Raw genomic sequence first — 24,274 nt, 5'->3', positions numbered from 1 at the left:
ACATACACAAATTACATACCCCAACTCTCACTCTTGGCTGAAGATCAAAGATCACCTATGTTCGAGGTATCTACACCTGCCTCCTGTCAGGACCAGTGATTATTTCCACCCAAATGAATACGTTCAAGAGCACATTCACATGAATGCAGCCTCTTCCATAGTCCATAAGAAATCTTGTTCAGTCCATGGAAAATGTGTCTTCGGGGGAGAACCGTGTGTATTAAAATAAGTGGACGTCCCATAGCAGGGAAAAAGCCAGACCATTTTCTCTTTCCTCAGCTCTCTTAAGTGCTGAGGAGTTATTTGGCGACTACATCATTGCTATTCTGAAACCCACGTGCCAAAGCTTCTTTTAACAGATGCTGGAAAGGCCAACGACATGGCAGAGAGCAGGAAGCTAGCCCCAGCCTGGGGCATGCAGCCATCCAAGAGCAGCCCAGCACAGCTCCTCTGCGCCCATCACTTGATCCTCAGGGTGCTGCCACAGGTGACATCCTGACTTCTTCCCCCCAAAGAGTGAATCAGGGGCTTGTCTTCAGACCCTCCTGCTCCATGGCTGGTGGCACATGTCACTGGGGGTATTGATTTGCCCTGTTGCTTCTGCAGTGGGAGTGGGCTCCCGGCACTGTGGCAGCATGGAGCTCTTCCACCAGGACCCTTGCGTCTGGGGCCGCAATATGGCTTCAGAGTGATGGGTTTGATTAGATGAATCACAGGGAAAAAAACAGACCGCTTCATGGAAGAAAAGCACATTTTGCCCACCCGTCCCCACCCGTCCCCAAGTCTGAAAGCTACAAGTAAAACCAATCACAGGGATGGTACAGAAGAACATGCACTCAAACAGGGCCGGATGGGAAGACGCATCCTCGTGTAGTAGGCATACCCAGTCTTACTTTGTTGCCAGGTCTCATGCTGTTGAGTATACCCCTCCCAGCACTTCTGGGTTCAGTCCCTTCTCTCTTCCCAACCTGTGCAGGGTCAGTGTCCACACTAGCAGGTGGTGGCCAGCGACTGGTGGATTGGGGGCTGGAAGCAGCGCACATGCTCCACTGTGGAACTGTCTGTTTCCACCGACTTCATGTACTTGTTCAGAATGGCAAAAATCTCGTTGTTCAGGATCTGATACTTCCTGATCCTGTCAGCCATCTTCTTCAAGGGCTGGAGGGATGGTGAGGGAGAAAAACAGCAGATGAAGAAAGTCTTATGTCATCTGACCAGCTAGAAAGTACCAGTACCTCTGCCCTGCTGCTGAGAAACCGGCTAAAGCGAAGCAGCTATAATGTGTTACAGTTCCACTTAGCACCTCCGAGGGGCCAGTGACTCACTTCATTATAGGGTTTGATGACTCAAGACAGAGCATTAACAAGGTCAGTGAGTGGTCCTAAGTTAACTGATCTAAAGTCTAGACTCCCAACTGCTTATTGAGAAAGCCACTGTGATCACAAGATGGTTGCTGTAAATACCAGCTTCTCTGCTCCAGCTTCCCAACCCCAGGAGGAAGGGAAAAGCTTTGGGAGAAAAAAGATTCGACTGTCAAGCCAATTAAAACCTTGGCCTCTCTGCTGAGACTGCAGATGGAAATCTCACGAGTGTGTCCACTTTGAATAAGGTTTAACACTGGGCATGGTTTTAATAATGAGTTTGAACAAGGCAAGACAGAGAAGAGAGAAGTGTGCTGGTTCAGGTCCTTTGGGACCTCACCCTTCAACTTACCACGTTTTTTATTATTTCATCCTTCCCGTCCTGCCTCTGCACCTTCAGCAGGTGGTAGCAGAAGTCAAAGAGGTCAAAGCGCCGTTGCTGTCCAAGGAGAACGATGATAGAGCAACCTGCCCAGTTCAGACCATCTCCAAAGCACTGCCTGGAGGGAGAACAGGGTGATGGGGTGGGGCAAGATGACAGGATAGAGTTAGGTAAGAGAAGACCTACCATGGCACCAGGAACTTTTCCTGGTGAATTCTTGGGGAAATGAGATTCAGTCCTACTCCTAGAAAGTGGGTATACACGTAGAGAAAACGAACTCAGAAGGACACAGGCAGAATTGCACCAGGGCCAGGCTGTGCAGGGTGCATCGCAGGGTACAATGGATGAGGACCTAGCCTCTGACTTGGGTTGTTGGCCCATCTACCCATCTCATTCTGCGTGTCCCTTTACATTGCTCCTTTCCCCAGCTGTTCAGACAGAAAGCTCTCTGGGCATCTCTTTATGTCCATGCACAACAATGTCCTTTCATCAAGGACTCTTGTTCCCCCTCTACCTCTACCCTGGCTGAGGCTATCACTGCAGCTGAGGGCATCTTGGGGGCTTGCCAGCCATGCTAGCTCATGAGTGGCACTAATGGCAGAGCCGGCCGATGGACACTCACTCTGCAGTGAACTCGTTGGTGCCCACGGGAATGCAGTACACAAACTGCATGGCACTCCAGAGCCGGTGAAACTCCACACACTCGTCCACGTGCATGACCCCATTCGTCGGGGGCGGCCCGCGCCAGATCGGGTCCTGCAGGTAGCTCCTAATTCGCGTCAGGATCACCTCGAACATGGACAGCCCGCAGCACAACCGCTCCTTGGTCAGCAAGTCACCCTCCCGGGCGATGGCTATTTGCTGAGGAGGAGGAGGAGAACCAAAGAAACACAAGTGATGATGTAATACAGACAGACCCTCTCACTGGACTCGATGCTTCCCGATCTCCCTGGCTCTTTCAAAGTTAACACACATCCTGTGCAAGGTCCAACCTTACCTCTGATGGCTGCTCCCATGGCACTCCCCACCAGAGAATACTCATCCCTCAAACGGAAGAAGACTTAATACTGTGCTCAATTATATTTCACCAACCTAAGAATCTTTTGAAATAACGATGTACGTCAGAGAACAGAAGCTGAAGGCAAAGCTCTGATCAGAAATACTGATCCTTAATTCTGCTAGCACACTGTTCTGTTAGTGCTACTCAGCGTTGCTGGGTTTAATTTCATGATTTGTGCAGATTATGAAAACAAAACAGGAGAGAACAGGGACATTTTGCTTCCCAGGACGTTGCCATTGTCTCTTTAAAACGTAGTTAGCCTATGGCTTTCTTGATTTCTTTTGTAGTTAGGGTTAAAAAGCTCTGAGGAAGATGAGAAGCCACCAGAACCTTAATACTGGAAAACCTGTTGTTTATAAGAAAGTCAAATAATACTTTTTTCCAGATATGGAAGCTTTACATCTGTGGAGAATTTCTGTGACACCCCCACTCAGATTTACGTGTACAAACCTGGAATGGCTCCATTGGATAGAGTTCATTTGGCTTTTACACTAGAGGAAAATTAGAAAAGAATTTACTTCATTTCAGCCCCATTGCTCCCCCAGAGGAAAAAAAAAAAGGAGATTTTAAATAAGCAAGCAGGGCCTTCCCCTGGTATGGGAGCACTGACCCCATTGACTGGGGCTGGGGTGCAAGCGTGGAGTTTGCTGCCCTGATACCCTCTTAGCTGCCCCATTTCTTGCCTCTTCCACTGGTGTTACTGACTTCTCTTTGCAGTGCTGCCAAAAACAACATGGGAGCTGAGTGCTGTTAGAGTCGTGCCCATGGCTGTGGGAGGCTCCGGCTCTGCCGTGCTCATCCCGGTAGATGAGCGGCTGCCACGGTGCCCTGGCCCCACAGGCAGAGCCTTTTGCCCCTCTCACCACTTTGGCAGAGGCATGCAGAGCAAGTGTGACATGTGCTGACCCCCTGCCTATCCCAGAGGACTCCCTTGAGCTTTAAGTAGTTTTTAAAGCATTTGTTCCATTTCCAGCTGTCCCTGTAATGCCTATAAAAACATCATCCCGATCAGAATCACGATGGGGGCTCAGAGCAATGGGCAGGCATGCGTCCTTGCCAGACATTAAGAACATGAATTATGCTCAGTTAACTTGGGTTGTCTTTATTTCACTCTAAAAAACCATGAACATGCCTGCACACCCCCTCTCCTGACTATTAGTTTATGCCGGCAGTAACCTAAAGCATTTTTAGTTTGGTGGCTATTGAAGTGAGAAGCGTTACAATTCCTGCTCGTGCCACAATTTCAAGGACGTTCTGGGAACCTTGGATCAATTAATGTTCAACTAATAGCAAATATCAGGGGAAAGCTGTATTGCTGTGCAGAGGCCAGACTGGGTCTGGGATCCCTAGATTTGTTAAACGCAGGAATGATATCACCAGTTTCACGGAATACACTTGCATATGTTTGCTTAGCAAGTAAAGATTTATTTTATCCAGCTTGTTTTTACAGCTAAAGGCTGTACACTTTCTCGTTCCTCACCTGCTCCAACTCTTATCAGTGCACATTAGTATCTACACACACTAGTCTATGATGGCAAAATGGGGACACAGGAGAAGTAAAGCCATTTCACATATACAATAGGTGTTAGCATCACTGTTTGCTAAGATACAGTGATAGAACAGGTACTTTTGAGAACAAACTAGTCCCATGATCTTAGTATACAATTTCTGAAGGAATGGTAATCTAGAAAGGGATGTATCTGGCTTTCAAAGCCTGTGGTGCCACTCATTTACACACATTCACAGACAGAATTTGGTTCTAAAATTCATCACCATAAGACCAGTCCTCAATACAGGACTACTACCATTGGGTAGATATCTAACATGGTGAAGGCAGCTGTAGAGCTATTAGTCTCGTGGCCAGGTCTGCCTCACAGTCTGGGGTCCCACTGATTTCTAAGACCAGGAGAGGAAGGGTGCTCTCAAGATAAATTGTCAAAGGATGCAACTGTGCTGGCTCAACTATTCCTTCCATCTTCAAAAGGAAAGGCTCCCATTATTTCCAGTGAAAAAATTAGACTAACCAAGCACTTTTGAAAATCCCCTCCTGAATACCCCTATGATCAGCATTAAAAGGGAGAGGATTCCTTTAGTGAACCACTTTGACCCCCCTGGTTCTTTATGAATCACCTATCAAACAGCTGCTTCTGGATTCCCAATGCAAAACAATTATTTACAACAATCACCAACAGTTTTCCTGTCGTCACACAAATCCAGTTGTGCCATACCTCTTTTACAGCTTGTGAACGGGCAAGTTTCCAAGAACCATACCCGAAGCCTGCAAAGACTGATAGATCCCCACTAACTACATCAGCCTCTGGCTCAGTGCCTTCACAGTATGTAATTACGTGAAATGCATAGGGCCACCTTTTGGGAGAGGCATCTAGCAGGCAACTTCGGCCCCGATTCTGGACAATTGTTAAAAGGCACTTATGTGTTCTGCAGGAAAAAATCCTGTATGGCCTGTGTCCAAAACTGCATTTCCAAAATGCATGTCCAAAACTGCATAAGAAGCAAGCTCAGAAGCTCTGGAGGCACCTACAGAAAGTGACTCTTGTGTTCACTCACACCTGAGCTCAATAAAGATCTGGTACTCAACTGTACCTGTGTGATGAATGTGGGAACAGTTTACGGAAAAATTAATTTTTAGCAGGACATGAAATACCTTTTGTTTTCATCATCATCGTAACTATGGCAGGGATAAGCAACGAGTGGACTCTAATAGCAGATTTCAATGATGATTTTGCATGGAAAGAAGGAGAAAGACCAACACAAAGACACAAAAACACAGAGGTGAATTCTTTTTCTCGAGTGTCTCCTTTAAGAGGAAGCCAATGGGAAGTGAGAGAAGTGTCTACGAAGTAAGACAAAGCCCTCAGTTATATGGCCAAATTTCTTTGTTTCTTATGGTTTCCAATGAAGCAAAGTTCAAAACGTCCTTGATCAGAAAAGCAACAAAAAAAATTATCAACTCTCTGCCTGATGTAGATCTGTCACCTCATACAACTGAGTGCTCGTTCCATTCCCTCAGCAGTAGGTATAGGTAAAGGGTGTTGATTCATTAATGCTTTGAAGGATTTTTATCCCATCAACCCCACTAAGCAGACAGTGGAAGTTTGGCTGTTGATATCAATGGAGCTCAAATTTTGCCCATCACATTGATCAATCTACAGAGATATTTTTAACAGTACTCAATTTCTGCGCAAAAGAGATCTTTTCCAAGCCTGAGGCCCACCTCAAGAAGACACTTAAATGGAGCTGCGATTTTAAGCATGTGCTGAAGCTCTAAGCATGTGCTGGGAGGGAAACCATTCTCAGATGTATTCCTTGACAGGGATCAGCTTAAAAATATACCACACTGCAGCCCTAAAACGGGATCCCCAAAAGTGATGGCAATTGGTTGAGTCAGGGACAGCTCTGCAAAGTTTCCCCTTGAACCACCCCAACAATTCTCCATCTTTTTAAAATGAAGAGGAAAGAGTTTTTCAAAACTGTTCATATTCAGAGCTGGCTTCTAGCATGCTTGCCTTACAGCTCCCCACCAACTTTCCAAACTGGAGGCAGCAATACGCCATCTCTGGACCCGCTCACAAATTTCCCTTCACAGTGTCTGCTAGGGCAAGGATTCCGATTTTCTTGTCTGAGTGACATTTTGGGAAAAAAAAAAAAAAAAAAAATAGGATCACTTTCCCGAGGCCAAACAGGCCATCTGGGGACTGCTACGAATTTTCAACAGCCATCCCTTTCAATGCAATCCTTACCTGCGGAGTGCCCAGCCTCTCTATTAAGGGAACCAGGTGAAGTGGGGCATACTTGGCTTCGAGACGCTTCATGCGCACCTCCAAGCGTTCTCCTTCTGTCAAGCGAGCAGCAAACAGTGAAATGAGAGGAGGAAGTGGAGACCCGCAATTTCCGCCGAGTTTGCTCAGAGCTGCCCCCCAGCAACCATCCAATGAGCCTTGGGATCAGTGAGCCAAACCGACAGCAAATGAGGGAACCAGTGATGCAGAGAAGGGAGGGATGTGCGATTGCAGTTTCAGCAGCAGCTTAATCACACGTGTCGAAAAGCATGTCCCTGTTACCGATCACTCCTGTTGAGATGGACATTTCATGCTGTCATTCTCCAAAGAGGCTGTGAAATGGCTTTAAAACCTTAAGGGAATCCCCAAACCAACTAAAGTTTCAGTCTGTAACTAGGCTACAGAAAACGCACCCTTGGTATTTGTTTCCATTTGACTTTTGGCTGTATGTGCTCATCTATTTCAAGGGGGAAGCAGGGCCAGAACTAGTCCTCAGCAGAAATGGGAGAGAAACAGCTTCTGGGCAGAGACCTCTGAGTCTGTCCACTGTTTCCCTCTCAGCTTCTTACCTTTGATGTAGACCCTGGGCAAAATATTTTGGAAGGGAGCAGCATGCAGCAAATCACAAACTTCTTCCTGGGACTGAGGCAGGAAGAAAGAAAGATAAAGTAAGTTAAAAGATACCTATAGGGGTTGAGTGTATGGCTCAGGGGCCTGGGAAATGCTACAGCAATTCATGTCTATGGCACCTACTCAAATCCAACCCAGCTCAGTAGTAAATGCAATGGTTTGAACCTAAATGAACTAAAACTGGAAGAAATACCTTTCAACTTAAGCCAGGAAGTTTCCTTAACTCAAATAAGTTACTTCCTGCCTGTACAAGGCCAGAGATTTTTATTTATTTTCTGTCCCACTTACTAGCACTGCAAGTAAGAGAGGATAAAGAACATGGAGGTTTCAGTTTCATCTTACCCTGATGACTTCCTGCTGGTTATTTTTACAGAGAGTGCCCAGGTGGAAATTACCCTTTGGCTTAGTTACTTTAGGATGTGTACATGTAAAATATACTGATGCATGGCTCTATTGCAAATAGGTACATAATATGTTGGTCTGAAATTACTTGGTTGTTCATACGGTGTTCTCAGCCAGGGCTATCAGACCAGAATCCCAGCGGTGTAGGCACCAGGGAGAATAATACAGAAGTCCAGAGAGGAATAACATCATGAGATGCCACCTGAGAGAATGCATGCCGATGCACTTGAGAAAAAATAATCCCAAACACAGATGCACAAGTAGGAGAAGCCTAGAAATAGGCAGGTGGAGACTGAGGAGTGATGGCTGACAATACATTGTATACGAGTCTGCAATGGGAAACAGCAGCAGGGAAACCAAAGCTGTTTAACACAGAGGCATTGCGTCACAACAAGGCACTAGTTTGCACCTACAAAAGTCTAGTTCTAGGACATGCTTTCAGTTCTGAGCTTATTGTAGAGATTTAGACACACTCGAAAGCAGGTCATGGCAGCACAGCAAAAGATATTTGGGGGCCAGATGGAATGACTCGGCTGGGTCTGTTTGGGATGCACGGGTGGATACCCCACCTTCTAGCCAAGAGGGAGAGGACAGTGTAGCATGGAGCTGCAGGAGGCTGTACTGGCGCATGGATGCTGGGATGAGAGCAAGTTTGTGGGAGTGCAGTTTGTGACACAGTGCTGGAGGGACAGGCACAGTCCGGGGTCCCTCCACAGGCAGAGGGATGCTGATGCTAACGGAGTGCACCTGTCACCTTGGTTATTTTGTTTGCAAAATACTATTCGTTCCTAGACGAATGTTCTTTCACTGCTGTTTCCCTCTGATAAAGAGAGTATTTTCACCATTTGCAGCCTGCATTCACCTGATATGTGTCCCAAAATTAGTCAGGTTATTAATAGATCTCCTCCCCAAGGCCCATTACCTGAGAGTAAGAATTCCGCTTAGAAGTTTAGTCCCAAGCAACCCCTCATTCCTCAAATTTAAACAATAAAAACGGGGTAGCAGGGAGTAGACCGCGTATCTTCACTAGAGCAGTCTCTGCCAGCAAATACCACCCGCCTTAGATCATTCTGACAGCTACGAAAATAACTGCACCGTAAAAGCGTTGCTCCTGCCGCATAAGAGCTCCATTAGAGGGAAAATCTCGTTATGTGAGGGGTCTATGCATTTGACATCTTCCAGCGAGTGAGAACCAGTGCCTGCTGTGTGCAAAATGGCTTTATATTCTGAATCTATTTCTGCGTGTAAAAACAGGGGATCAGAGAGGGAGAGATTTTGGCTGGCATGGAAAGTGGGCAGCTGTGGACTTTGATGGGCAGCCTTCCTAAAGGGACCCCAAATTCTTATTGTCTTCTTTTCTTTATTTTCTGCTTTTCTAAAATGCCAGTATACTGCTGATGTACAGCTCCTGGGACTGGAGGAACATATTTGCATTGAAATCAACCTATGTTCAACAACACAATTTTACATTAAAAATGGCATATTTCATGTCATAATGGTTTTGGCAGGGTTGTTTCAGTTTTTCCAGAAATATTTCAGAAAGACTTCCCTGGCAAAACCATTATGACATGAAATATGCCATTTTTAATGTAAAATTGTGTTGTTGAACACTCCTCAGCTGTCTCAAGGCCAAACTGTGAGATAAATTCCTTACGAAGTGAATTTATTGTGTGAAAAACTAGAAGATAAGAAGATGTGTGGCACTCAGCTGTAGCCTTTGCCCCATACCAGAAAGGGCATCACATGAGCTGAGAGGCTGAGAGACTTTTTGCACATGCAAAACACTTGTGCAGGGGGCAATACCAAGTCGTCACTCCAGCTAAGTTTTCAGTGAAGATAAGTAATAGGAAATATATCATGAGCTCTTATGAGATTTCCTTCCTGTTGGATTGCTTTATCCTTATCACAATTAGAATCAATCAGGTTTTTTTCATTGCACTGGCACCCCAAAAGAGGGCTCAAAACTACTTCTCACTGTACAAATATGTATATAAAGAAGTATTGATCCCTGCCCCAGAGAGCTTACAATCTAGAAATAAGCTCCAGTTGGTTTTATTTCTGAGAAGGATGAACAAGGGGTAACTTCGGGTCCCAGAATTAAATCTAGATCTTCCAGTATTCAGATTCTCCTTCAGCAATCGCAGATGTCAGTGACCAAGTGTCAATGCACACCATCCCTATGGACATGCCCACAGACCCCAATAACACAGACCCAGAGAGACCCTGAGCACACGAGAAGCTGGAAAGTAACATTTCCCAAACTTTTCTGCTGGAGAACCCACTTCCACTTATACTCTTGAGCTGGCAATTTCAAGTACTATCTGTTGGTGCAGGGGGTTTTGCCTTACCAAAGCCTGCTCGATAAGGAGGCAGAAGAGGATGGCATTGCCCACTTCTCTGAGGCTCTGGAACACGTCGGTCTTCAGCTCTGCGTACTCAATGATGTCCTTCAGCTGATGGTGGAAAAACTCCAGGATTCCTTAAAAGACAAGGAAGGACAGTCAGAAAAGCGAGAGCAGAATCACCCTCCGATAACTTGGATAAAAAGACAATCAGTGCCTGATGTTTCCTTAATCACAAATTGCAAGCTGCAACTGCTAAATGGACAGACAGAGACTGGCACTGGGGAGAATCAGCATGCAGTGTCTTATCCTGCTTTCAGTAACTGTTGGGAAATAGGGAGTAATTCATATGAAGTTCTTGGGTTTCCTCATCAGAGGAATAAAGAGATTCAAGACTAACGTATGTCTTGGTGCCGGCTCATGTACACCAGCCAGAGTTTCCCCATCCAGCTCAATGGCAGACTGCAGTCACGCCGCAAAAAAACAACTAAGTAGAGCTTCTGAAAAATATCATCGAACCCACAACAACAAAAGCTTACAAAATCCTGAAAACAAAACATAAGCTACCAGAAGACATTCCCTTATCAGCCATCTGCGTGTCCAAAGGGTAATTTCCAACAGGAGATTTCCTGGAAAAGTTTGTGACAACAGCAAAGCAGCTGAAAGCGTGTCTCAGCAAGCCTGGCTGCAGGTTGCACTGGCAGGTCAGGCGCCAAACCTTGTTTAATTACTAGTGTGTGCTTGAGTAAATGCTGTACCAACACGTGGGCGAGCTCTTGCTCAAGAATCTATCTGTAGCACCCACCTGGAGAGCCATATTCATGTCTTGGCAAGCGGCATATCTTGGGCATTACTTCGATCAGAGTCTTCACGTACTGCAGGATGGTGCCTTGTAGCTGTCAGAGACAAAAGGAGGTTAAACTGGAATGACGGCTTCTCCTGGCGTTGGTTTTGAAAGAGGCTGGTTGTGGATGGGTCCACATCTGACAGCACAGGATGAAGCTTCAGCTGGAGTCCAAGAACTCGCTTAATTTGGATTTCACTCAACTATAAAATTCAGCCCAAGTGTAGAGTGCTTTTACAGCTTCCTCCCAAATAATAAATCACAGCTGCATGGATTTTCAACTTCAAAATACATCTTGCTGTGTTTGCATTGTTTGCAGCTGAAACCCAAACAAGGCTCAGTCTTAGATCCAGCTGGACTTGCACTCCTAACCCAAAAAGCATTTCACCAGAGCTTCTAAAGGAGTCACTCCCCAGCACAGGAAATGCTCCTTCCACCTGAGGAATAAGCACTAGATACTCAGAGTTTAAAAAAGAATTTACATGCACACAGAAAAAGTTTCTGCAGACCTCATGTTTTGAACTAATATGGACAAGAGCAAAGTATATTTCTTAGTTAAAAGCACTTGCTGTCATTTGGAGTTATACACCTGCATCCTGTAGATACATTATATGGGATTAGGCACTAAACACTGTTTAGGCCAAACATAAAAACTTTGTCTTTGTGCTCAATGCTGTCTGATCTTGCACATCAGCTACAGCATTTTCAACTAAGTGATACAAATTCCATCTTCAGTAACTATGGTGCTTTACAGTAGGGAAACTGGATATACGCTTGAGATCTGCAGTTTTACATTGCTTTGTTAGATGTCATTGCAGTCAAAACAGAATTTAAATACTTATAATGAATGAAAATCATCTTTCAAGTAAAGCAAGGGTTTTAGTACAAAAGCATGACCTAAAAAATTATACATTTTTGCACAGTCCCTCCTCCCTTCTTAATGCTCAGTATTGTTCGTGCCCTTAGCGAGCACATGGGACCGTTTCCCTGCGGACACCACATTTCTCTTCTGAAAAAGAAGAGAGAACTAGAAAGCAGATAGGGCTGTTGGCAGCCTGTCTTCAGAACACCTGATGGAAATGGACAGTATGGCTTGAATAAGGACTCACCTATAGCAGGAATTTTCTTATAAAAACTCAAAAAGTTGCTTTCATCAGTTTTGCTGCCTGCTCTCTACCTTCCTGCACCTCTCCAGGGGTGTCACAAGGCGGTGAGACAGAGTGCTCTTGTGCTATGGCTGAGCACAAGCACGTGTCTTGAAGGTCTCCCAGACTGCAGCACAGGCAGTGCTGAGGGACTGGGGGTGCCATGTCCCACCCAATCACTTCCCTGTGGCTTTTAGTAAAGCAGCATGCCAACTCCACCACCCCCAGCTGTAGGTGGCTGATCACAGTTAACACTTCAAGACGGTGGAAACACTCCACCAGCCCAGAGGAATCAGTGGGATTCCTCAGCAACAGTGAAAATCAGACTGTTAATACAAGTGTTTCGGTGTGGATCAAGGGACATGAAGGTGCTCAGATGTGAACACCCTGAACCCAAAGCCCAGGCTGACTGTCCAATCTGCACCTCTCAAGGCATTGAGGTTTCTCCATTGCTCAGAATTACCAGGCTCTTGACGATCTTCAACAGTTCTTCCATGACCACCGCGATGCCTTGATAGCCAAGAAGCCTGCAGATCGTCTTGAAATGAGGTGGCCCCACAAAATTGCGGTAGGAGCTATAGATGTGACTGTAGGCAATGTTGAGAGGCTGAGAAATTAGAAGCACAATGACAGTTAGACAGGAGCGTTTACCAGACCTGTAAGTAATTCCCTTATCACAGTATTACGTTCCATCGCTTCAAATAATTTTTAAGGAAGGAAAAATAGTAATACCCACAACAATTCCCATTTCTCCTACTTCTTGTGGCAAAGAGGAGATTGCTTTTCTTCCTACGTAGTCAGATATATTCCAATCTCAACACACTGTCATGTCACAAGGTTTACAATCCTGTTATGTAGCAACACCAATTTAATTTCCAAGGTAATTTACTCTCCCATACATTCCCAGTCAAGGATTTCAGTTCACTGGCCCTTTGCCTTTTCAAGCCCAAATCTTCTCTACTAAAACAAAAAGCTTTACATACAGGTAAGCAGACAGGTTTTTTTTTCTATGGGCATTTGCTTTAAATGAGGCTTATTAAGAAAAGTAGGAACTGCAGCATCTAAGCTTAGGGGCCGTTGGAAGAGACAGAAAAGATCCTTTCTGCATCCTGCAAAGCTCTACATCAGCCTGTGTACTTAACAGACATCCCCATGGGACTGTGAAAAGGGCAAGGGCCTAACCCTGGTCTAGGGAGACTAGTATCCAGGGCTCTGGCCCCCAAAAATTTTTAGCAGCAGAAAACAGAAAGTGATTTCCAGGAATATAGTCTATCAGTGTAATCTTGGCAATGTGGAAATTGCTGCGATGTTTTATCACTGGAATATTTATAGGATCCATTTGGTGTGAGGGAAACAGAAGTAGGAGGGATTAATTCAATTGTGTGATCTGCAAAAAAAATACCAAAAATAAGATTTAGCTGGGCCACCGCATGTTCAGTTTGGGCTCTACAACAGAAGTGCTGGCGTCATGATTCAGCCCAGCAGAGAAGGGCTGTGGTCTTCCCCCACAACATTTGTAACTGTAGCCTCAGTAAACAGCAAAAAAGCACATTCTTGAAAAGATTCTGGCATGTAGTGCCCCTTCCATCAACACACAGATAAACCCCTGGCTCATGCTGACCAAAAGATCTTTCTTAAACAAGGAGAAGAAAACAAATTAAACTGTATCCCAAATGCACCGTGCAAGGCTGACTTCGCTCCTTGTGCGTCCTCCAATTCCGACTCACTTCCTCGAGATTTACTTTAACACTTCATTTTGAGTTAATAACGAGCTGCAAAGTGAAGTCATTCCCTAACAACTGGAAAAGTATTTTCTTTTGCTCTCAGATACAGAATTTCAGCAGACTGACATACTGATCGCCCTGTCATAGACTTGTCAGTTGCTTTAATTAATTAATTAATTGTCCCTCATTTTGTTACAGCCCCACTGCTCTGGTCCAGCAGCTTATTGTCTCCTGTAATTCCTAGGTGCTCTTTGAAAGAGCTAGCAGAAAGAAGACACAGTTAGAAAGTTCCCCACTTTCTGTGAAATATAATTTCAAGCCCTGGTAGGTGAAAAAAAACCCCTCGAATATTATTATGTACAGAAAGGCTACCTTGGAGGCTCTGTAGTGCCTTCATTCACAACGAGCAGGAACTTTCTCTCCCATCAAAACTAAACAAACGGGCCTTGAATAAGTACGGGCCAGAGTTTAAAAATTATTTAGGCAGACAGAGGCCTACTCGCAAAGCTCCTTGGATGCCAAGTCCTGTTAAGAGAATGACGTCTGAGCATCCTGCTTAGGCTTCTATCTGCACCCTCAGATAACCAAGGCTTTAAAAATCTATTTGGTAGTGACTGATCCAAAGCCACTACATACACACACTGATACAAGTGAAAAACAGCAATAGTTCATGTTTTGAAAAGTGTCTGTTTAAACACCAGCCTGGAACATTTGCCAATGGCCGACACGATCATCCCAGAGAGAAGCTGGTAACCTGCCAGGGTCCCGGCCCGGCCGCACTCCCACGGCGTCTGTTGCTGTGGCTTTTGCAAGGTGTCGGTCCAGCCCCAGGCGTCCCCAGAAAGCTCTGTGCTGCAGGGGTGATGCAGGAGGCCCCGAGATGGCTCCTCGCACCCTCCTTGCACGTCTCCCCGCAGGCTCCTTTACCCTGCTCTTTCCCCACCATTAGCACAGCGGTGGCTCATCCAGACTAGGGGGGGAATGAATTATCCCCATTTCAGTGGGGTCATGAATCCACACTCATTTCTGGAAGCCTCTTTGCTACTCTACAGCTAGGAGACAGGCCTTCTGTCTGCGCATGTGCCATGGCCCCTGCGATGGGCTACCACTGGTACCCAGTTGTGGAGCAGCTGGTTAGATTTTCCCCATAACAGTGCCGACATTTCGCTGCACGGGCAGTGAGCGGCTGGTGCTGCCGTGAAGCCACCCACCTCACAGCACTCCTTTGCCTCTCAGAGGGATAATGGGGCTGGAGAGCAGCTTTCAAGCAGATTTTTCCGTCAAGTGAGGGTCTCGGCAATAAGCCTGATTGGGAGAAGACACATTTTAGGACGTGCATTGCCTGTAGAAGAGCGGGATGATTCATCCCCGCCTGTCTGCAAGATGAGGGAGTTTCATCGAGCTCTCCGCAGTCACACAGCGCGTTAGCAGCAGGCTTGTGTCTAATAATAATACTCTGCCACCAATTAAAAATATAACTCCATCTAAGGGTGAGATACACAGCTTGGGGTAAAGACTGTAGGATGTAAAAAATGACACCAGTGGGTATTTTAAGACAAAACAGCTGAAGGAACAAGCTGGCTGCACAGCACAGCTCGCTCCCCTGTGCTGGGCAGCCACTTCCACCCCCTCGGAGAGCAGGAGCAAAGCCCCTGATCTCACCACATCTCAAGAGGTTTTGCTGTTCTGAGGAGCAGCAGCTGCCAAAGACACTGTGGAGGTTTGTGTCACCTTTGGTTTGGGGCCAAACAGGCAGGTTTGGGGCTGGGAGGCTGGGATGTGCAATGTGGGGCAGAGTTCCTGGTGTCCTGCAGAGCCCAGGTGTCCCACCCTGTGCCCAGGTCTCAGGGACAGCTATCTGTACTGGGAGCATGTGGGGAGGGAAGGCCCTCACGTTGCTTTAGGAGTTCATCAGGTTATTAGGGATGCTCCGGAACAGATTCAGCAGCAAATGAAGCAAAACAAGAACCAGTTTCATTTCCACATCTTTGAGTTTGTTGTTGGCCGTCACCTAGACCTCTCTGAGCTCACCCAAGGGAAGGTGGGGAGGGTTTTATCCAATAAAGCAGATCAGAGAGAGATATAATAGATAATACTGCCTGTGCCAGAATCCCCTTAGAAAAGTGAAGAGCTAAGAAAAGAGGAATATACTTAGAGGCAAAAAAGGACTTGCACACAGCCCAAGACTAGTCCAGGCTCCCAGCCACCCTCACTAACTTCAGTGTGACAGCTGACCTGCTGTCTAAGAAAGTAAAACCCAATTCTGACCAGAATTGTCAGAGAAGGGTCTCTAAAAATGTCAGCGGAGGGTCTCTAAGTCAAACAGCCTGCACATGGCCTGGTTCCTTCCCCTGCCACAAGCAACCTTCACTCTCCCTATAAAGCTTTTACCATACTCAGCTGTATCAGCTGGTTGCTAAGACTTTCATGCAGAAAAAAATACATATTCCCTAGCTGGGATGGACAGGACACGTACAATGCAGCAGGCATGTTATATACTGTATTGAGACTGTGTCTGTGTATATTGTGTGTATAGAGGCTGTGTCAGTATCTATTCTGTGTCTCAGCATAACACCTCACTATACCAGCTACTGATTTTCAGGGACTGTGTACACTGCTATTATTTACAGCCAGCTGATGGCCATGGCAGGCCGGGTAGCACAGCCATCGCGGCCCGTTGGAGGGGACGATCAGGCCCCGCTGCCAACACCTCCTGCAGAACCGCAGCTCCTTAATGCCTTTGTGCTGTTGCTGCAGACACGGCAGCAGAAAGCAGAGCGGCTCCGTCCCATTCGCACGCCGGACTATTTTTACAAGCGCCAGCAGCATGTGCTGTCCTTCAGGTTACATCTGCCTCCACGCTCGTTAAAAAAGAAGGGGGGGAAATTCAACCAGGGGAGAGGAGCAGGGATTTCAAGTGAGTCTGGCTTGACCCTGGGTCCGGCAGTGCCAAGAAAAACAGAGGCACTCATGAAAATACATAAACGGATCCCAATCTAAAGCATTTACAGATATAAGAAGTGGTTAGCAAGCAGTAAGCACTGGATTGCTGGTAATTTTGCACCTTCTTTGTCAGAGACTTGGCAACCTGCTGTGTTTTATCAGTGGCTGAATGGCAGAAAATGGCTCAGTTTCTGCTGGCCACTGGAGAGTGTCTGCGGTTTGCATCCTGCGGTGAGGAGCAAGGGGTCCCAGGCAGGGCCACAGCCGGGTCCACCTGCAGATATGGGGAACACCAGTGCTGGAGCAGTCCTGGCACTGGCGTGGTTTTGGTGTCTTCTCGTCCTGGGAAATGAGAATTTCAAGCTCATCACCAGCGTAAACTGGTGCAAGCTTGGTTTTGGGAGCAGGTAACACCAACACCACTGAAAGCTTCGCTGCAGTTTCCTTTGAGCTCGCGGGATTGATCACTGCATGCAGAAAGGTCAGCAGGACCCTTTGCTGACCTGATCCAGCTATTCCCATTTTCCTCGGTTTCCTCTCTTCCTGTTAACACATCTTATTTGTGAACAACTGAAATTTAATTTCAAAGCAACTGCAAACGCTGATAAACTCAACAACCCAACAGCAGGAAGAAAGCAGTTCTCTCATCCAGTTGTTATCACCTTGGATAATCCACCTTTCTGAAGCCCGGGTTTGTTTGTATCCTCATCTCTCTCCCTCCAAGCAAGGATGTACTTTACTCACAGCATGGGGCCAGCTAAGAGCTCTCTATCCCCCCCGCTCTGTAAGTAGGACCGAGCCATGTAAAAGGCAGGAAGCCACCTGGGAGCACTTTCATTTCCATCCCTGCCCATCACTATTTTCATCTCTGCTCCCAGTTTTCATCTCTCTGGCAGCTGCAGCTCATTCACAGAGACAGAAGGGAATACAGATCTTGGGAGATAAAACCAAAACATCCAGAAATGCAAAGCATAAACCAAAAGCAAGGGTCACAAATACTCCCCAGGCTTGTAATAGCCCCTCCTGATGCAGTTTGCATCATGTCATCCCTGCTGATACTTAGATGATCTTCAAAATGTTGCAAGCACAAAATGTTGTTTCCAGCAACAACATGCAATGGGTAACTCCAGACCCAGCATTAACATTTCTTCTGGGAAAGTTCCTCTTTCAAACACATTTTGGCTTCAGAGAGCAGCGAGTCACTTTTTCAGAGCCTCTTCTTACCAGGCCCAGTGCCACATCTGTCCCCAGTGCCACTTCTGTCCCCTCCTGGCCACAGACTCAGGCTGCTCCCCTGAATGCTGCTGGCACTGGCTTTGCCTCTCCCTCTTGCTCTCTCACCAGACTGACAGGGGACATCCCCAAGTCACCTATAAGGCACAGGCATTCAAAGAAGAGCCTTAATCCCACAGGAGTTCAGCAGGAGGTTGAGGTCTTTGAAAACCCAGTTCCTACTCCTACCACACAGCTTAGAAAAAAATTAAAAAGCTAATGGACATTGCTGCAGTGTCAGGGATGAAAATCTACTGCTCACTGGCTTTAATCAGTAGTTTAAATGTGCAAGAAATCATCGCATTAAAGACAAAGCCCCTGAGTGCTAAACTATCGATGGGTACCGCAGGCCAGGATCCCGGATTTCATACCAAGTGTCTCTAACCCCAGACCCTGCTGGGGGGCAGCGATGGGGGACTGTGGACAGGGCAAAAAAAAGAAAACCCCAACTAACAACAAAAACAAGCCAGCAAACAAAACTACCTAGCTTGTTTTTTCTGCCTCAGAGACACATACTTCTTCCAGGCAAAAGCTTTTAGGGATAACACTCTCAAATCACTAGAAGATGCCTGCCCATCCTTTCTTATTGGTTGCTATGGTGAGAGATGACGGAGCCCCAGACGGGTATAATACGAGGCAGCGCGCGGGGAAGGGATTTAGCAGAGGCAGGAGGGAGGCGAGCGGTGGGAAGAGGGGAAGGCGCTGCCCGCCCCGACCACGCTGCTCACCGGCACCGACTGGCCACCGACCGGCCACCGCGGACCTGCCGGGGAGGTAAGTGGTTCCCCAGGGCTCTGGGGGCGCTCTGCGATGGGTGTGTGTGCTGTTCTGCTCTTCATGTCAGAACGGTTAAAGCAGTCAAGATGAGCTGATTCTTGAGTGAATTAAAGGAAAATTAGTTATATTAAAAGAGAAAGGAAGAAGGAAAAAAAGAAACCGGTTCTATTGCATGCAGTGCTTGGCTGGTTGGGAGAGAGAACCCTGCAGCGAGGCTCAGAGAGCACCTTGGGGATCTAAAGGAGTGAGGTACTGAAGTGATTTGTGGCTGCTGCTAAACAGTAATTTGTTAGTGGTCAGTGTCTTTTATCTGGGGGAGAGCTTTCTACTTATTATTCATATATTTGTGTTTCCCTAAAGGCTTTGATTTTGTATTTCACCAGCCTTCAGATTTCACATTTAAGATCCTGATATTACAGCGTGAGATGCTGTAGGAACAAAAAGAGTTTATATTCTATTAAGCAACAAGTTAGGTAGTGAAAATGCCACAACAGCTTAAACCAGTGAATTAATAATTTCGCAGCTTTTTAAATGGCATTTAGGTGTAAAATCAAAACATCTACTGAAAGCCCCACAAGGCAAGCTGGAGCTAGTTTAATGATCAGTTTATGTTAATTGCTCTTGCAGTATCCTTTCTATTCCATGGGAAACAAAAAAGCCAAAAAAGCTTCTTATATAGACAGCCAGTCAAAAAGAAGAGATTGTTTTAAAAAAATCTAACTAGAGCTTGAAGTGTGCCCTATGTCCCAATTGTTTTTTTTTTGTTATGAAGCAGGGTGAGACAGTAGTCTGGGCACCAGCAGGACTCATCTTTCATAATTTTAGCCAACTAAGACCTAGCATCTAATCTAGGCTAGCCAGGCATAGTCCTGGGTCCAATCTAAGGGCCAGTAAAGCTGGTGGAAAGACTTCACTGATGTCAGTGGCCTTTGAGGCTGTACACAAATCAGGAAACTCAGCCTCTCCCTGCATCTGGTTTCAGGGGCACAATGAACATCGAAGTGCACAACATCACTTACACCAGTGCCACCGTCTCCTGGGCCATGAACAACCCCTGTCCAGAGAACTACTACCACATCATGTACCGCCCCAACTGGAACAGCGTCTTTGCCGGCTATTTACGTCAAAACTTCCACCGCGAGGAGCGAGTTCCTCACCCCCTCAGCTCCCTCGTCCTCCACCGACTCATGCCGTCCACCATCTACATCCTCTGCATCACATGCAAGAACTCTTACCCCTCCGGCAACCACTGCACCACGTTCCACACTCTGGACAAAACCCCCCTGGTTTTTGGCGGCTCCAAGCACGAACCTACCACTTCCATGTGGATGGTGAGCAGCCTGCTGCTCCTCTGCTTCATTGCTCTCCTGGCTTACGGCTGCCTGCAGTTCTGGTCTGCACGGTGCCACCGGGCTGCAAGGCTGAAGCATCCTGACACCATCCCTGAAGAAGTGGGTGAAGGGAGCAGCTCACCGGAGGGGCTGCTGAATGAAGGACTGAGAGAGGAGCTTCTGGAAGTCCCCATGACCACTGTGCTAATGAGGAGCTCCAGTTTCATGAGGGAGAGTCCGTATAGCTCCCCCCACTGCTTTTTTTCCTATAAAAATAGCGATGATAAAAGGGCCATCTTGCCGCAGCATGGCTTTCAATGAGAGCAAAATAAAGGCAGACCCTGCGTAGTGGTTTGGTTTGTGCTGCTCTTTCCCAGCTCTTGCCAACAGGACTGTCTGTGTGTCCACAGGGGCTGTTTGTCCCAGGGTATAGCATGAGGTGGGGACATTGGTCTCAGGGAGAAGGATTTTTGTCAACTGACAAAAATATTCTCATTTGCTGAGGGTTTTTAAAAAAGAAACCAAGTCTGCTCTCTGGGAACAGCCAGGCTCAGCTGACTGTAGTGTCATTAGCTAATCTGCATCAGTGCTGTAGCTTCACTTCAGAGTCATCAATCAACGCGCACAAGAAACTCCACTCAAGCAGTTTCACACTTGAGTGATCCTCCACTAGCATCACACCCCGAGCCCTCATAACGCCTGTATAAACAGTCATCGCAGCCTGACAAAAGAGCTTTTTGTCAGCATTAAGTAGTCTGTATTTGCACACACAAGTATTTTAGCAATTCCCATTTTGAACTACAAATGGGATTCCTGAAAGCGGTACCTTCCTCAGGGAGGAGCTCCAACTCGCTCCGCTCTTTGCACATTTAGATGGATGTCACTTGGTCTCAGCACCCACACCAAGCACAGAGCCGTGTCAGCATTCCCCAACACAGGCATGGTATGGAGAAGAATACGGGAAAGCAATAGCAAACGCACACTGAATCTGCTTCTTGCATGGCTTTTTGCTTTCACATGGCAACATGATCCTGCACATTCGTACCTGCCATTCTGTTAATGAACTAGTTCTTGCATTCCTTTCTTCCTAAATAAATACTTCCACCATCCACCCCTTCTGGCTGCTGTGGCTCATTTACTGACCTTGGACCCGTAGAGGTAATACGGCTGAACGTTGGCTGGCTTGTCCCGCTGGGGCTCCTGCGTGAATGGGATTGCTGTCCTCACAAACCTGCGGTGGGCATGGGAGGAAAGCGGTCAGAGCCTGGTTAACTGTGTTGAGTGCAGATATGGCATGGTCTGGGATGAACTGCTGTTGCAGACTAATTAGCAATTCACCACTTGAGCTACATGAACTGGAACGCAAACTCCTGCCTCAATCTATTGGTGGTGTAAAATGTCAGTTTAACCTACCAAAGGTGAGGTTTCTTCTCATTTGGGGCAGGCAAGAAACCCATATATGAGCAGCTACCACAGCTGTGCTGTGGTAAACCAACCCTCTAAACCAAACTAGCTCAGTTGCTTGCAATCACTGTCTAACTGTTGCTTGAACTTATTACTAACATTTTCAAGGCCAAGGAGAACTGGTGGGCTTTAATTTCATTTTAAGTGTAAATGTTGCATCCCATAGGGAATGCAAACCTCACTGCAGTGCATGTGAATTTTACACGGCAGGTTTGAAATTTTGGAAAGAAAAGCAGGGTCTCCAGGTGGCCCCTGCCTTGCTTTTCCTCCTCACCTGTTGGTGGATCCATTGTAGCAGTAGTTGGGTAGAAAGTCAAAGTTGAGCTCCCAGAAGACGTGGAGGGTGATGCGCCCATAGGGTGCGGAGACGTTGTGGTTGGCCTCCCGGAACATGGCATCAAAGCTGTCCAAAGTCATGTGCTTGCACAGCAACCTGTGAGTCAGGCGGTTTATTTCCAAGAGCCACTCCAGCTCCTACAGCACATAAAGCAGCAGCAAATGCAACACATTACCAAGATGACAATAGAAACAGCTGCTTTAATTGCCAGGGGAATGATTTTATATCCACACCTACATAGAACTTTCCAGGTGAGGATGTAACAAATGCTAAAGACATCAATTTAACTCGGTGGCTGAAGCCAATTGCACTTCTGCTTAAGGGGGTCCTGGTCCAGTATCTCCTACAGCTGCAGGAAGCAAAATTAGTTTGTTACCCACTGAGCACTGGCTGCCTTTCACATAGAATCCTTCAAAGGTGGAAACTGGTGATTTTACACTACTTGACTCTGATGCTCCTGTAATGTATCAAAGGCAGCAAATCCTGTTCACACACAAACGATGTCTCAGCCACCTTCATCCTCAGAGGGAATTAAAGTCAAGATTTCCTTCTCCCAGGTCACAGGACTCTTTTGTATGAGCTCTGCAAAATCTAACTGCTGACTGTCACGTTATGATTTATGCAAATACTTAATGATCCAATAACAATGCAATTAAAGCTGCATAAATATAAATAGTAGAGACTCAGCAGCATAAAGGAGAATACATGGCTGGCTGAGACCTACTGTAGATGGGACTTGAAGCAGAAGACAGTTGACTGTGTATCCACAGCAGTATATTACTCTTTCTATTCATACTTGCAGTCAATAACAGTTCTTACCACTATGGATGTCAGGTCCTCACTCTCAAAGCGGCTAATGGCCTGGTCTAACGATTTGTACATCGCTGCTGAGATACGCTGGGTAATGAGCCGGTTCAGGTCGATTGATCTACCCAGCAACTGGGAAAAGAAGATATTTGCATGTTATATATACATGGGGAAAAGGTACTTTATTTCTTTTTTTAAACAGACACAAACTAAAACCAAACATCCAAGTCTGCTTAAATGTGAAAGTGGTGATGCAAACGCCTCAGTTGAGTCTACCATTACTTAAGAGGGAAGGAAGGAAATGTGGAGTGTAACTCATTTTCTCCTCAGGCCCCATGCCCTGAGTGTGTGTGTGTCAGAAACAGGTTCAATCCTTCTCTTTCCAGCACTGACCTCAGTTGAGCCCAGCACTAGGATGCCAGCCACCAACAAAAGGATAATAGACCAAGAGCTATGAGTCTGGAGTCTACTGCTTGCACTGTACCTGGACATGCCTCTGCTTGAGCAGTGTTTCATAGCGGTTGGATGGTGGGTATGGAATAATCACCCCGTAATTCTTACATTCAGCCCGGAAACGTTTGTCCAATAAAACACTGAAAAAGGGAAGCAGTGTCAGGAAAAAAAGAAACATACACTATCAGCTTCTCTCTGGATCTTTTCCAGAGTTGTTTTCATCCTTCTTTTCATCTTGCTCTGAATGCCAAGAAATTTCCACACACTAGTAACTCTGCTTTCACTACTAAATCACAGAGCAGTGGGTGTTATCTGGGGACTGCCATGCTGTTGTCCATCATTCTTGGCTTTTATGGCTAAAACATTCAAAAAGATAAAAGACTGCTGAAAGATATCACTAGTGTTAGGTACCGGGGTGTTCCCACAGGTGTGCTCCCTCCTTGAAGATCGGCTGTGGGAACATTTGGTTGGTGATGGTGATTGCTCTCCTTCTCTAAGGCCAAATGTGATCTAGAGACAAAACTCCTTGCAAAGTGACAGTGAAGACTTGGTTCACCTTTGGGGACATGAGGAGAGGACTCTCATCAGAGCTCATCCATGTTCTTTAAATGGTTAGGAGGAAATGTCACAAACAGCCTATTTCCTCATGATGGAGCAAGCGCCTCTGCAGAAGTGCTTCAGTCCGCTGGTCTGATGTGTGACCTAAGGTACTGAGGGCCCTTCTGGCCTTCACAAGTGCTGCTGCTTTACTAGCGTGAGGACAAGTACATATTCCTGTTTGGCTTCCACTCCTCATCTGCCTGGTACACAAAGAGAAGTCAAGCAAGGACATGTCTTCAACAGGCTCAGTTTGATTTTCTGCTGCTCTCACAAATGGCACTCAGACAGCTACTTAGGATGCCAATTATTATTTTTTTCACTTTTAACCATGTCTCCTTGCCACCATTAATTCATTTTCCCCATCTGACATGGATAGCCAGCTCTACAGGACAGGGATGATCTATTTTATTATGTCTACTTGCAGTGGCTACTCCCTGAGGGGAAACTTTTGGTTAAGAGCAATTTGGATGCAGCGATATCATCACTCAGCAGCAGCAGTCAGGTTCTCCTACCTGCCAGCCATTGCTTTATAATAGGCAAAGATCTGATCTGCCAGCTTGTACACAAATTGATCAAAGCACAAATTCACCTGGGGGAGAA

General features: G+C 46.3%; 2 protein-coding genes across 6 annotated transcripts in view; one reads left to right on the top strand and one right to left on the bottom strand.

Annotated features, from left to right (window-relative positions):
• Nucleotides 1–990: 990 nt before the first annotated feature.
• Nucleotides 991–24,274, bottom strand: part of CYFIP2 (cytoplasmic FMR1 interacting protein 2) — a 44,408-nt gene continuing 21,124 nt past the window's right edge. For all 5 annotated transcript variants that reach the window (XM_068408603.1, XM_068408604.1, XM_068408606.1 and 2 more), the window contains 13 exons: nucleotides 24,187–24,263; nucleotides 23,106–23,214; nucleotides 22,634–22,753; nucleotides 21,752–21,951; nucleotides 21,157–21,244; nucleotides 12,430–12,573; nucleotides 10,783–10,873; nucleotides 9,984–10,114; nucleotides 7,173–7,245; nucleotides 6,565–6,659; nucleotides 2,366–2,604; nucleotides 1,714–1,861; nucleotides 991–1,158 (listed from right to left, as the gene is read on the bottom strand). In XM_068408603.1, the coding sequence (XP_068264704.1) occupies nucleotides 991–1,158; nucleotides 1,714–1,861; nucleotides 2,366–2,604; nucleotides 6,565–6,659; nucleotides 7,173–7,245; nucleotides 9,984–10,114; nucleotides 10,783–10,873; nucleotides 12,430–12,573; nucleotides 21,157–21,244; nucleotides 21,752–21,951; nucleotides 22,634–22,753; nucleotides 23,106–23,214; nucleotides 24,187–24,263 (1,683 nt within the window). The remainder of the gene's footprint in view (nucleotides 1,159–1,713; nucleotides 1,862–2,365; nucleotides 2,605–6,564; nucleotides 6,660–7,172; nucleotides 7,246–9,983; nucleotides 10,115–10,782; nucleotides 10,874–12,429; nucleotides 12,574–21,156; nucleotides 21,245–21,751; nucleotides 21,952–22,633; nucleotides 22,754–23,105; nucleotides 23,215–24,186; nucleotides 24,264–24,274) is intronic.
• FNDC9 (fibronectin type III domain containing 9) lies at nucleotides 19,672–20,334 on the top strand. Its single transcript, XM_068409679.1, has one exon. It carries the CDS (start codon nucleotides 19,672–19,674, stop codon nucleotides 20,332–20,334), a length of 663 nt encoding a protein of 220 aa, XP_068265780.1.

This window comes from Nyctibius grandis, chromosome 10 (genome assembly GCF_013368605.1).
Source record: "Nyctibius grandis isolate bNycGra1 chromosome 10, bNycGra1.pri, whole genome shotgun sequence".
In the NCBI taxonomy this organism is placed as follows: domain Eukaryota; kingdom Metazoa; phylum Chordata; class Aves; order Nyctibiiformes; family Nyctibiidae; genus Nyctibius; species Nyctibius grandis.
Note: the sequence above shows the minus strand (reverse complement) of the source record. Positions and strands in the feature narration are given on the sequence as shown.

Coding starts and splice junctions, on each gene's coding strand:
- FNDC9 (XM_068409679.1), top strand. CDS start 19,672: ATGAACATCGAAGTGCACAACATCACTTACACCAGTGCCACCGTCTCC.